At 36.4% G+C, this 14826-nt stretch overlaps 1 protein-coding gene and 1 long non-coding RNA gene across 2 annotated transcripts; both read left to right on the top strand.

Annotated features, from left to right (window-relative positions):
• Positions 1 to 38: 38 nt before the first annotated feature.
• LOC129760997 (uncharacterized) lies at positions 39 to 3376 on the top strand. Its single transcript, XR_008740422.1, has 3 exons — positions 39 to 545; positions 1344 to 2444; positions 2511 to 3376. It is a non-coding gene; the product is annotated as an uncharacterized LOC129760997 (long non-coding RNA).
• Positions 3377 to 6296: 2920 nt separating this feature from the next.
• On the top strand, positions 6297 to 12230 carry LOC129760998 (solute carrier family 22 member 4-like). Its single transcript, XM_055758695.1, has 3 exons — positions 6297 to 10563; positions 10630 to 10908; positions 10974 to 12230. Exons 1-3 carry the CDS (start codon positions 10319 to 10321, stop codon positions 12211 to 12213), a joined length of 1764 nt encoding a protein of 587 aa, XP_055614670.1. The 5' UTR covers positions 6297 to 10318; the 3' UTR covers positions 12214 to 12230.
• The last annotated feature ends 2596 nt before the right edge of the window (positions 12231 to 14826 follow it).

The raw sequence follows: 14826 nt of genomic DNA, 5'->3' as shown, positions 1-14826 counted from the left end.
TCCTTCTGTTGCTAAGAATATAAGCCGATTTAATGAAATTTTCACCTAAGAAACGACAGAGAAGCTTGTTTTCCGCAACACAAATGAAGAAAAACATCGTAGCCATAAGTGGCGTATTTAAAAAAAAATAATGGCATGAGCCAGCTTACCCCGCTGGTGCGTCTTAAACAGGTTTCCTCTAGTTTATTAATCTTTATTTCCAGCCGGAAAACGACTTCCAACGGCAACTGGTGGGCCAAAACATTATTAAGGGCAGTAAAACATTCAGATTCTTCATATTACGTGTGTCTGCTATAAATAAAGTTGATTATATCTAACAAAATCATTCAAAAGTTTTGAATTTAGAAAATTTGAATGATTACAACCATACATTGAACCGAACATTTGAAGGTTTCTAGAATATATTTTTTTTCAGATTTATGGTTTTCCAGCAATTGAGTTTGCTGATCGTTTCAAGCAATTCATATTTCTGGAAATTTTGCTGGAAAACCAGCGGGACAAAACAATTAAAAGTTTGCTGCTTTCCAGCAAAAAAAAAATGCTGTGTAAGTATATTAGGTTATCATCTATCAATAATAGAAGTCAGTAAAAATTGGTAAATTTTGAAATTCCATGAGCCATAACACCAAAAGTAGAAGTAATAGACATAATCTGAAGAAATATTCGAACTCATGACGTCAAAATATTCCAAAATAAGTTATGCACCAAAAATGCTGTTCTCTTGTTGAATTGAAACTAATCTTTACTGTATTTTTCATAAATTGCGATTGAAATAATCACCTTTTTGGTTAAACTGGATTATAACGATACATTTTAATCATCACTGTATGAGTGATCTGGTAACTATAGGTCGACGATATCATTTGGTGTGAAACTTGAAATTAACTCTTTAATTCAAATTATTGTTGCTGCAATTTCTAGAGATTTAACGTTCTGAATTTATAAATCCGTAATATTATATTTTCGAATCAAGTAATTCGATTTCTGTTTTTCGAAAGATGTTTTTAAAATGGAAAAATGTAAATCGGAAGCCAAATGTACACTTATTATTTTGTTAAATTTTTATTTTTCGAGTTTAATAACTAATTTTTCAACGATAACTGATTATGAATAAAAAATCTGAGTTATTTGGAAATTAAAATGCTATTTTTGGTTTTTCAATTTATATTTTCGATTTTTATTCTGAAATCAAAGTTTTGTTACAATATTTTGACTTTGAATTTTGAAAATACTTTAAACTACGAAAAACCTTCATTTTTCAGTATAATGACGGCTCAAATAAAATATAAATGTTTTGTTTATAATAATTCTTACTTTTTTTTTTTTCTTATTCTCATATTTAGTTTTGGACATTTTGGTGAAATATGGAATTCGAAGTAGAATCATTAGACAGGAAAGATAGTACTGATAAGCAGAGGTGCAAAGCATCGCATCATTTTGCATGCAGCGTTCGACTTTTTCCCGACCAGATCAAACTAACTTTATCTTCGGAAGCGTCGGCTTGCGAACATAGCACGCCGACTTTTGATTGCAAATGAACGCATCGCAACGACGCTGTGGCACGATTGGTTCAAATGACTGCATCTCTTAAGTTCATTCCGATGCTTTGCGAACAGTTCGCCTACTGATTTTAAGGCGACGTCAACCGAAGGATCCGTTCGTTTGAATTCATCGGGGATAAGTTCAAACAACCTTATCGAGATAGGGTCGTTTGAACGTTCAATTGAATGTTCACTTTTGAACGTTCAATTGAATGTTCGTCTGACGCGTTCGGCAGCCTAAGGCAAGACGCCGAGCCGTGTTTGGATGGGATGGATTATTGATATGGTGCATTGCTTGCGTGTGATGTTCGGTCGTCGCTCGACGATAGAGGGTGTCGGGTGTCTTGTAGCGCGCGGACGACTTGGTAAAGAGAATGAGGCGCAGCTACAGTTTCATTTAACGGTGCAATTTTACTGAATAAAATGCCCGAATAGCAAAGACCATGGTAATAATATATCGTAACAATGATTTTAAATTTAACAGTAAACTTCATAGTGATTTCAAAATATTTATCAACCGGTTTAAATTTTGAAAATACCATGATTTTTAAAGTTACCGTGAAGTATATCATTAATTCAAAATATTTCAAAGTTGCAAATATTTCAAAAACACGAACATCGTACGGTATCACATTGAAATTCTTGTGATTTTTATTGTACCAGTGTTCTTCATGGTTGAATGATAATCCGAACCACGCGAAAATTGGTAATTTTTTGCTTTTTTACACATTTACATTTTTTCGTGTAATGAAAATTTTGGCGCTCTAAAAACGTCACTTTCTCTCGGAGGAAGTTAACTTAAATTTAAATTTTCGCGGTCGGAATCAGTGAATCCGGACCAAGTCGAAATCAAGCTGATCGGAATCTGAACAGAAAATGATGGCTTTAAATTCGGTGATCTTGGTAAATAATTTTATTATTTATTCATTTATATGTAGGCTAACTAAACCGAAATTTTTTTTATTCTAGAAGCTGACGGAAATTCAAAGTTCCCCATGGCCAACTTTAGATGTGGGCCGTATACAATGGCTGCGACGTGGACAAGATAGACGTCCGAGGCAAACCGATATCAAACGGATTTGTGGTCTGGTACTTCATGATGTGCAGGAATCCAGCCTTGTCCCAGGATCGGGCAGAAGATGCGGTACAAGAGCCGCCAATGTTACAGTTTAGAAGCTCCGTAGTGCAGATGGTTTTTATAGCTTCTGGAAAGTGATGATTTTTTTTTAAACAAGACGAAAAATTTGAATAAAAATTGAAGCAAACAAATGAAACCTGTTTATTTCATTCAATAGTAAATATGAATTTAGAAGAAAAAATAACTGAAAACAATAATTTTTACCATGGAATTTCACGGTCCTGGAATTATGATAAATTGTGAATTAAAATTGATGTTCAAGATTATTGAACGATTGAAATTCAAGGGAAAACAATGAACTCCACAGTTTCTTTGAAAAAAGTGGAAGCTGTAATAACCGTTAACTTTATCGTTTTGAGTTTCCAAATGTATGGGAAAAAGTCGATTTTTTCATTGTTAAGTTGCTTAACAACCCCCTTTTTTCATGGTAACCATAAATTTCACTGTCCAAAACTATGAATTTGACAGTTTATTCAAGGTTTTATGTACCATGATTCGCATAGTTTCAACTATAAAATTCATGGTTGCGTGAAAATGAAATTCATGGTCTTTTCACAATGTTTTTCTATTCGGGTGCAAACCGCCCAACTACGGTTGGGCTTGTAAGGCTTGTAAGAGATTGTTTATTCTTTTTCATTCCATGTTAGGTTCAGAACTGAAGCAAACCGTCAAGACCCGCGAAATTTAATTCAAATTTTCAGATATCAGATTCAGATTTCAGATTTTAGATTTAGATTCCAGATTCAGATTTCAGATTCAGATTTCAGATTCAGATTTCAGATTCAGATTTCAGATTCAGATTTCAGATTCAGATTTCAGATTCAGATTTCAGATTCAGATTTCAGATTCAGATTTCAGATTCAGATTTCAGATTCAGATTTCAGATTCAGATTTCAGATTCAGATTTCAGATTCAGATTTCAGATTCAGATTTCAGATTCAGATTTCAGATTCAGATTTCAGATTCAGATTTCAGATTCAGATTTCAGATTCAGATTTCAGATTCAGATTTCAGATTCAGATTTCAGATTCAGATTTCAGATTCAGATTTCAGATTCAGATTTCAGATTCAGATTTCAGATTCAGATTTCAGATTCAGATTTCAGATTCAGATTTCAGATTCAGATTTCAGATTCAGATTTCAGATTCAGATTTCAGATTCAGATTTCAGATTCAGATTTCAGATTCAGATTTCAGATTCAGATTTCAGATTCAGATTTCAGATTCAGATTTCAGATTCAGATTTCAGATTCAGATTTCAGATTCAGATTTCAGATTCAGATTTCAGATTCAGATTTCAGATTCAGATTTCAGATTCAGATTTCAGATTCAGATTTCAGATTCAGATTTCAGATTCAGATTTCAGATTCAGATTTCAGATTCAGATTTCAGATTCAGATTTCAGATTCAGATTTCAGATTCAGATTTCAGATTCAGATTTCAGATTCAGATTTCAGATTCAGATTTCAGATTCAGATTTCAGATTCAGATTTCAGATTCAGATTTCAGATTCAGATTTCAGATTCAGATTTCAGATTCAGATTTCAGATTCAGATTTCAGATTCAGATTTCAGATTCAGATTTCAGATTCAGATTTCAGATTCAGATTTCAGATTCATATTTTGATTCAGATTTCAGATTTCAGATCCTGATTCAGATATCAGATTCAGGTTTCATATTAAGCATTCAGTTTTAGGATTAAGGTTAAGATTTTGGGTTAAGATTTTAGATTCATATTTGAGGCCCTTGGAGCCAAAAGGGGTATAAGTGCAAAATGGAAAAAATTGAGTTAACCATCTAGAACAAATCTTCGACTGTCAAACATCATATGCTGTTTTAATCACAATTTTATTTCGCTATTTTCTCATGTTTTGATATTGTTGAAAAAATCCTGCTTACTGAAAATTACTTTTTGTTTGGAGCCAAAGGGGTATAAGTGCAGACCCATTTGCTACCAAGAAATTTACTTATACGGTATAAGTTATACCCCTTTGCCACCAACCCTAACGTCATTTCCATTTAAAGTGTTCATTCCATCGGGATGAAAAAAATATGGAAATTAATGGGCATTTGAAAAGTAAATCATGTTAGAAAATCTTCCACCAACAGTTAATCATTTCATTACATTTAGTGATAGTTCTGGTGAACAAAATATTACCAAATTTTTCATTTTTTCTATTCTAACCCCAATAAATGAATTCCAAATTTCTGATTTCGGGTCTTAATCAAATGGTGTACGCCATGAATTTGGGACTCAATATATTTAATCATCAACTCATTAACTCATATATGTTAAACATAAACTCATATATGTAAAACATCAACTCATAATGAGCGGAAGTCCATTTCCAATCTGAAATCTGAATCTGAAATCTGAATCTGAAATCTGAATCTGAAATCTGAATCTGAAATCTGAATCTGAAATCTGAATCTGAAATCTGAATCTGAAATCTGAATCTGAAATCTGAATCTGAAATCTGAATCTGAAATCTGAATCTGAAATCTGAATCTGAAATCTGAATCTGAAATCTGAATCTGAAATCTGAATCTGAAATCTGAATCTGAAATCTGAATCTGAAATCTGAATCTGAAATCTGAATCTGAAATCTGAATCTGAAATCTGAATCTGAAATCTGAATCTGAAATCTGAATCTGAAATCTGAATCTGAAATCTGAATCTGAAATCTGAATCTGAAATCTGAATCTGAAATCTGAATCTGAAATCTGAATCTGAAATCTGAATCTGGAATCTAAATCTAAAATCTGAAATCTGAATCTGAAATCTGAATCTAAAATCTGAATCTGAAATCTGAATCTGAAATTTGAATCTGAAATCTGAATCTGAAATCTGAATCTGAAATCTGAATCTGAAATCTGAATCTGAAATCTGAATCTGAAATCTGAATCTGAAATCTGAATCTGAAATCTGAATCTGAAATCTGAATCTGGAATCTAAATCTAAAATCTGAAATCTGAATCTGAAATCTGAATCTAAAATCTGAATCTGAAATCTGAATCTGAAATCTGAATCTGAAATCTGAATCTGAAATCTGAATCTGAAATCTGAATCTGAAATCTGAATCTGAAATCTGAATCTGAAATCTGAATCTGAAATCTGAATCTGAAATCTGAATCTGGAATCTAAATCTAAAATCTGAAATCTGAAATCTGAATCTGATATCTGAAAATTTGAATTAAATTTCGCGGGTCTTGACGGTTTGCTTCAGTTCTGAACCTAACATGGAATGAAAAAGAATAAAAAATCTCTTACAAGCCTTACAAGCCCAACCGTAGTTGGGCGGTTTGCATTTTATTCAGTAAAATTGCACCGTTAAATGAAACTGTAGCTGCGCCTCATTCTCTTTACCAAGTCGTCCGCGCGCTACAAGACACCCGACACCCTCTATCGTCGAGCGACGACCGAACATCACACGCAAGCAATGCACCATATCAATAATCCATCCCATCCAAACACGGCTCGGCGTCTTGCCTTAGGCTGCCGAACGCATCAGACGAACATTCAATTGAACGTTCAAAAGTGAACATTCAATTGAACGTTCAAACGACCCTATCTCGATAAGGTTGTTTGAACTTATCCCCGATGAATTCAAACGAACGGATCCTTCGGTTGACGTCGCCTTAAAATCAGTAGGCGAACTGTTCGCAAAGCATCGGAATGAACTTAAGAGATGCAGTCATTTGAACCAATCGTGCCACAGCGTCGTTGCGATGTGTTCATTTTTTCCAACCACAAGTTAGGCGTCGTAGCTGATCTTAACCTTTTCAAGAAATAATCAGCTTGCGACTTTTTCTCGACGACGTTTGCGCTGAACGTTCATTTGCACCTCTGCTGATAAGTGGAAACGGCTAAAGCGCTTTCGATAGATGAAATCGGATAATTGGAGAAAATGTGAGCTGAAGCTTTTGTGTTGTGAACATCTTTAAACTACTTGTGTGATTATTTATTTTAAATGCTTCTTCTTATTTGAAATTGTCTAGTCAGTTTAATTGTCTTTTGAAAAGAAAAATAAAGGGGGGTTTAAGATGCTTTCTGTTAAAATCGGGACTTGCAACCAAAAGTGTTTCGTGAAATAAAGATTTGAAATTTATTAAAAGGTTTAAAAAAAAAAATATATGTAAATATTCTTTTTTTTTAGAGCATTAGAAATCCATGGTCCATGTGTTTTCGATCTAAAATTGCTATCGATAGTTAGGTCTAAACTTAACATCATTATGGGTCTATTTTCCTTTAATTTAAGTCACTTTTCAATGCTAAATTTCTGACAGGAGATACCCAGCTGTCCACTACAAAGTTCTTATCGATTTCTTCCACGAAATTTTTCAAAATTTCACGCCGCTAACGGATCTACCATTTTGCGCATGATTTAACCAGCGAATTTTGATTATTTTATCGGTGGTCAGCTTTTTCATCCGTAAGATACGCCAGCACTAAATTTTACTTCGGAAGTCCGGACTTCCGACTTCCAAAAGACTTCCGACGAAGAAAAGTGAAGTACTAGATTGTCGGAAGTCTGTGTTTTGTTGCCAGTTCACCAGCGACGTTTCTAAAATTTTTATTGAAATTCACGATATTTGGTCTGGTTTTTGTTTGTTTGCTGAATCAGACAGAAAAATTTACTTGCTTTACCACTTCTCCAATTGAAAGGTTCAGGTGGCGCTTTGTTAAACCCCTCACTTTGCATACCTTCATGAAATTAATCATTCTTACTTTTATTTAAATTTTAGCTCACTGTTAGATCCTTCTAGACTTCTAGAACGATTTTAACATTCAATTGAAGTAAACTTTTGTTGCATCACTCAAAGAAAACATTGATTTCGTTTTGAAATGTTTCAACATCTTCGGTTGTTTTTATTTTCAGAAATAGTTTAATATCATCGGCGTATATTAGGTATTCAATCCGTTTTAGAATAAACGAAATGTCATTAACGAACAGTATGAAAAGGAGAGATCCTAAATGAGACCCCTAAGGCACACCAGAGGTTACAACTACAGATTTGGATAATTCGTTTTGGACACGAGGATTTGTGTTCGATCGGTTAAGTATATGATTGTAACCAAGAGAGGAGATTTGAATGAAAGCCATTTTTTTTTTAAATTGAAGATTAAGGAGTATGTCAATGCGATCAAAGGCTTTGCTAAAGTCGGTATAAACAGCCTCAACATGAATGCCTTTGCTCATAGAACTGATGACATATTTAACGAATTCGATAAGATCTGATGCTGCAGAGCGTCCTTCGAAGAAACCGTGTTGTTTACTCGTTATAATATTTTTTACTTGTTGATAATTTTTTTCATTTGTTAGTGATTCAAAAAGTTTGGGGATGCAAGACAAAATAGCTATTCTTCGATAATTTCGTATATCTGATTTTTTTTTCGGATTTGAAATTTTAAATTGGATTTTTGGAATTGGAAAAGATTTTTTTCCAAAATTTTGGTACTTTTCTATAATTTAAAGACATATTAAAATGAATCAGAAGAAGTTCAGTCAATTCGGTCGCCAAATTTTTAAGGAAACATGGGGGAGGTCCAACAGGCCCTGCTCCTTTAGAGGCATCAAGTTTTCTAAGTCCTTCGAAAACATTATTGTAATCAATTTCATTGACTTGAATGTCACACTCTAAATCTGGAATGACTGAAAAGTATTCTCTATCTCGGTCAATCTCAGTAAAAGAAGTGTACACTTCTTGAAGAAAGTTGCAAATAAGTTAGAAATTTCCAGTGGATTATTCCCAATGTTTCCGTCTAGTGTCAACTGAGTAGGAAAGTTTGAATTTTTCATCTGCGTTCTAGTATAGCCATAGAACGCTTTTGGGTTTTGTTTAATTTCTTTTTCATTTTTCTGATTGTATTTTTCAAAAGAACTTTTCATACATACATGAATTGAGCTGGTTGCATAAATTTATATAATTTTGATGATTTGTAACACTTCTATCACTTCTGTAGACTTTATGAGCTTTTTGCTTCCTATTTTGTAAGTATTTCAATTCTTTGTTATACCAGACAGGTTGTTTAGAGCTGTAGAACCGTCTTTTAAATTTTGAAGGTACATAACTGTTTATTAGCTAAATCATTATGTTATTAAAGGTTTCATCTGTTGTATCAACATTTCCTTCATGCTTCAATATACTTGACCACTCTATATTAATGAGTTCTAGTTTCAAAAGTCCGAAGTTCAAATTATGATAGTCTGGCATCTCCTCACCACATCTTCACCACACCACATTTATCACATGAGTTTGACCGCATAGTTGATTTCCAGCTGTTTTAAGTCTCTCAATGGGATTGTCGGTTCAGTTTTCACGCACACGTCATTCTATGTTTGTCGATTGTTTATTATCCGGCTCAAAGGACCACAATGGTAACTTAGGACCTCTGATTTGGAATACCTCCGACTTAGGTTGTTGAACGGGGAAAAAAGTCGAATGAATTTGGCACTCTTTGACTCTTTGTCCATGATATTTAGACGCAAATGAACTACTGTTCCATGAAAAGTACACACCTCACATTTGTGTTGAAAATTGTTCACGCAGATTCCTAGACCGGTAAGTAGCGCATCGCACTGCATTTCAATCTTAACCGGTGAACCCCCTTAATAATATTTGATTCATAATAGCTACGAGACGCACTGCGATATGGTAAATGTTTCCGAAACGCGTTTCTCTCTAAAAACTACCAATTTATTAACAGAGCAGTGGGCGATTGCTCGCCTGCTTTGATGTGCTCGCATCGAGAGATGATTATTTCTATAGAAGACAGAACTGCGATTAAAATATTGTGAGCTTTATGAACTTCATGGAGGTTGCCGGCGGCAGTGGTACAACTATTCCAAAGGGATTATTGTCAAATCTAAAAAGAATCCAAATTCAAAAGTATAACACTGTTGATGTTATTTTTTTGGTTAGAAAAGAGATCAAAATCTTGCAAATTAATTTTTTTTATCTCAAATGTTTAAGCCGTTAAAATATTGTTTGAGGTAATTACCAAAATTCACCAACGAGTGCACCTTACAGCTTTTAAATTGCATAACATTCCATTTCGAAGACACAGTTAAAACACTGAAGGTGTTACCTACTGTTTATCACATAAATTCCTCAGAAAGTTCTTGCAACTGATCTAGTGATTTTAAAAGAATGATAACTTAAAATTATTGTCAAACATTCAAAGGAATAATTGATTTTTTGATTTATCATATCGATTGCCATGCGAGAAAAAAAAGTATATCAACAGTGTTAAACTTCGAAACCATGACTGACCAACAACTGATCGATGGACTTCGGGAGTCCCACTTCATCAACTTACTTGGGGTTATTCCGATCTCATTGCTATTACATCATATTTTAAGCTCTACATAATGGGAGATACTGTACTTTTGGAGGTTGATTTATTGCTTCCACTGCTTATGTTGACGATTTTGGTGGTTCACAAAAAGACCGATGTAATAATTAACATTTTTATGAATAAAAGATACTCGTTGAAAGTGATAAAAAGACATTGAATCATTGAGAGTTTAGCAAATCTGCCGAACTATTCTAGGTGTGTAGATTAATTTTTTTTAACCTGGTGCTTATGTGACTTATTGAAAAATTCAAAACGGCATTATCCGCAAAACGGTGAAACCATGGCAGAATCGGGGCAGGATACTGATGTTGCGTTCGATCGGATTATGGAAATGGTCGGTGACGCCGGACCTTTCCAGAGGAGATACAATTTGATCTTCAACACGATCGGCGTCGTCTTCTATTCCATGAACATGGTTAACGTGATGTTAGTGTTGGCCGTGCCGGAGCATCACTGTTTGGTCCCCGGGAAGGAACTGTACAGCATCATCGATAGTGAACGGTGGTATAATCTGACCCTTCCGAAGTGAGTATGGGGTGGGATGAATCACTTCCACAGCAATTCAAAACCTATTTCGATCCATTCCACCAGAACAATCGACAGTCGTGGTGAGGTCGCCTACGATTCCTGCACCATGTACAACGTTTCGCGATATCCACCGAGGACCAACCCAGCTCGAATGGTGTTCGGTAAAAAGGACATCATTCCCTGTCAACGAGGTTACTGGTACGATCGGCAGTATTACGGTGAAATTCCGGTTACTCAAAAGAATTGGGTTTGTGAAAAAGAGGTTTACGGAGTCAACATTTTTTCCATCACTCGCGTAGCCGAAGGAGTCGGTACGTTTGTTCTGGGACAGATGGGCGATCGGTAGGTGACAAAGTGAGTTATCCAAAATTACTCTCCTAACTTATACATTTTTTCGCCCGCTCAAGGATAGGTCGGCTTCCGATTTATATTTCCAGTATACTGTTGACTACCTTTAGTCGAGCCTTCTCAGTATTAACCTTGGATATCTACTGGTTGTATGCCGTGCTCGTAGGCCTTGGAAGTTTCGTGATCAACACTGCCTTATCATCGTCACTGATTGTGCTTTTAGAAATCTCCCGAGGAGAGAGCCGAGGCACCATTTCTCTGTGCCAACTGTTAGGATACACCATAGGCAATTGCTTGGCACCGATGATCTTGTGGTGGTCCCGTGATTGGGTTTGGTTCCTGCTGATTACCAGTGTGCCCTGTGTCGTGTTTGTACTTATCCCTTGGTACTGCATCGAGTCTCCTAGATGGTTAGCAACCCAGGGTCAGTACAAAAGATGCCTACATTATTTGAAGAAAATTGCAAAGGTGAATAAAAAGGATTTCCAACTGACTGAAGCTGATCTTCGTGATGAGCTGCCTGCACAAAAGGTTGCAAAGACTTACGGATTTGTATCACTGTTCAGTGGATGGCACATGACCAAGATATCCTGTCTGTTCATCATAAGTACTATTTGTAATTCAATTCCGTACTTCTGCCTGTTTTTGATAAGCTTACAAATGGATGGCAATCCTTTTTTCAACGTGTTCTGGCAAAGCCTCATCGAATTCCCTGCATATTTTTGTGGTCAAGTGTTGTGCGACAGGATTGGGAGACGATTTTCAACTAGCGTGGCGTATCTAGGTCTGGCCTTAACCTGCATTCCCGTGGTGTTTATTATTCAGCTGCACAACGTTGAATTAGCAGTGTTGGCATTGACCGTCATCATCAAGTCGTTTGTCTGTATAGCGTATTTCGCGCTGTACCTGCTGTCACAAGAGATGTATCCTGTCTTTCTGCGGCAGACAGGAACTGCGTTTTTTGTCGTCATCAGCAAAATCTTCGGTGTCGTCAGTCCCTACGTAGTCTACTTGGGTACCAATTATGATACTCGATTACCATTCATTGTAATGGGATTAATCGGCTTGATTGGGTTTGTCTCTAGCAGCTGTCTACCAGAAACACTCCACCAAAAGCTACCGGAAACGATGCAAGAGTGTCGACGGTTCGGAAAGAATCAACGCTTTTGGTCATTACCACGCAGACCTCGGAAAGACGGAGAGCGGCAACAGGACGCTAAAGGAAGCTACGAGACGGTGAGTCAACAGGAAACACTTGCACAATCCGAAAAAGAGGAACGAAGTAGTGCTCATGACTGAGGGACAATAAATCACAGTGTGGAAAATTTAGTAATTTTTTTTAAAATATCACATCATATTCTTATATTTATTAAGTAGGCTAGGATATAAACATAACACTTCGATTTAGAGTGAAACAATGTCGACTGGTGTACTTGATTTATGAACCAGCTGGAGAACACCTTCACCACCCAAAATTTGTATGGGAAATTCAAAACTTGTAAAATGTTATGCACTGCACGCTAAAATTGATCCTAGGCCTAGTGCAATATCTCATACCAAATTTGGGCCAGATCGGATCACGGGAAGGGGTCGCTCAACAAGCCTGAAGTTTGTATGGGATTTTCGGGAAAAAACTTGAAAAACCAGTTTTTCATCAATAACTTTTGTTTCCTACGGCAGATTTCTTTTGAAAACGGATTTTCTTGAAGCCCAAATTATGAAGAATATTTCATCCGAAGACTGCAATTTGATTCGAATCGACTCATAACAATGATGAATACCACCCTCAAAAAAGTTAGCCCACTTTTGAAGCCTTATAACTATTTTATCTTAATTCAAATCAAATTGCAGTCTTCGGATGAAGTATTTGTCATAACTTGGGTTTTCAAGAAAACCCGTTTTTGAAAGAAATCGGCCAACGGGAACCAAAGCTATTGATGAATGTTTTTTCATGTTTCTCCTGAATAAAATGTCTCGAAATCTCATACAAACTTCAGGCTCCTTGAGCGACCCCTTTCCATGATCCGATCTAGCCCAAATTTGGCTTTAGATCTTGCACTAGATCTAGGATCAAATTTAGCCTGCAGCACATAACTTTTTCAAAATTCGGGTCATGTGGGGCACTCTAGTGTACATGTTCGGCAATCTGGACCATACTGACCTGTCTGACCTGACCTAGTCTGCCTGTCCCTACGGGTTAAAGTTCGAAGGAAAACTCCGTCGGCAAGATTTGTCGACACCGATTAACGACCATTATGAATTCATTTGCATTGATTCATAATGGTCTTAGGATGTTCGGTGGGTTCGATTCCATGAAAAAGGTTGATTTCGCAAAGTCTTCGAAGGAGCACTAAAGTTGATCATTCATTCGATTTGAGCTCTTTGGAGACCCCTGAGCCCTTCGACTGAGTCGTGCTGTTTTCTGCCAGCGTCAGCAGTCGTCCCGGCGTTGAGTTCGTCCGTGGCGAAGAGGTTCTCTATGATCGTAGCCCTCTCAACAGCATAAAGTCAACCGGAGGTGGAGTGTTACTTGCTGATAAATCTGAACTCCCGGTCCTGTTAATTTAACACGTTCGTCGCCACGCTCATTTTGGTAGTTTTGCTAGCCGGGCCCAAAGAAATTTTCAGAGAGAGAAAGCAAAGAGGGAGAACTTCCATATTTGAAACGTGTGGCGCAGCTGAGCGGTAAACTCAAGTAAGAGAGCGTCACCTGCTTTTTTATGTGACGGGGCCCCCCCAGGAAATACACCCGTCTGCCGAATATGGGTGACGTGGCAACGAACGTGTTAAGACGATTTTTGGAATAATCTGGAACTTCTTTGGATCCGCATCGACCTTGGTGATCGGAAACTCTCTGTGTGCGTAGTGTACGTGGCTTCTGATCGTTCCGGAGACCTATACAAAAAAAGTTCCGGAGACTTGGTTGTAGCAGAATTTTTTTTCACGTAGTGTTCGAAATAGAACAAGGAAAGGTTTTCCGTTTTCTTAAACCGATTTATTACGATCCACTGATCGGTTAAAAAATTCCTGTTATAAACATATTTCATTATTAGGTTTTTTAGGTTGCAATAATTCAATGAGAACTTACGTTTTTGTTCTTTAACTGTTCGTACTCGAACTGGAAACTACAATAGGTGTTTCACCTTGCCGTTGTCTATAATTGTGATAACAATGTTTTTATAATTTATTCTGATATTCAAGCCTATCCTGTTTTATGTTACCTTTCTACAAGAGCGGTCTTTCAATAGGTGAAAACCGGATCTGACGAGGAATCTTGAACCAGGTTTTTAATAGTCAGTAGGTAACCTAGAAATTTATGTCTGCATGAGTTTAAAGCTGTTTATAATTTATCGAATGTGTACCTACGATAGTTTCGTGTATCCTATAACTGGGATTTTATAATGACTACCGAAACTGTTAAATATAATATGTATATCTGCTAATAACCGGCTTTTTTAATATCCGATAATAACCACGTTTTTCCTGCACAAGTAACTTTCCCGCAAATTGTCTTCGTAGCGCGTTCGCCTCGATGGAGTGTTTGACACTTGGCAGCAAGGGTTATGGTTTGAGGTGTATCTTATTGCTAAACATGTTTGTGTTGGATTAAGGTGCGTTGACACGTTAACAACGTTTGTCACACGTAGCCTCTCCAAAGTTTGTTCTATTCGCTCTCCTAAAGATGACATACTCGTCATCGGCGACTTCAACGTGCTAGGCTTGAAATGGTGCTCTTCCCAAGGCGGATTTTTGTTTCCAGACCCTGTGCGTTCTTCTTTAACGGCACCCTTAAGCGTCTACTTAGATGCCTGAAGTACAGCGATTCTACGTCAGATTATAGATAATTTTTTTTATTTCGTCTTTGGTTTAAATTACCGTACAGACTGATAACTTTAAAACTACGAAAATTAA

This window comes from Uranotaenia lowii, unplaced genomic scaffold (assembly GCF_029784155.1).
Source record: "Uranotaenia lowii strain MFRU-FL unplaced genomic scaffold, ASM2978415v1 HiC_scaffold_958, whole genome shotgun sequence".
Lineage (NCBI taxonomy): Eukaryota > Metazoa > Arthropoda > Insecta > Diptera > Culicidae > Uranotaenia > Uranotaenia lowii.
This window is presented reverse-complemented; position numbering and strand designations above follow the sequence as displayed.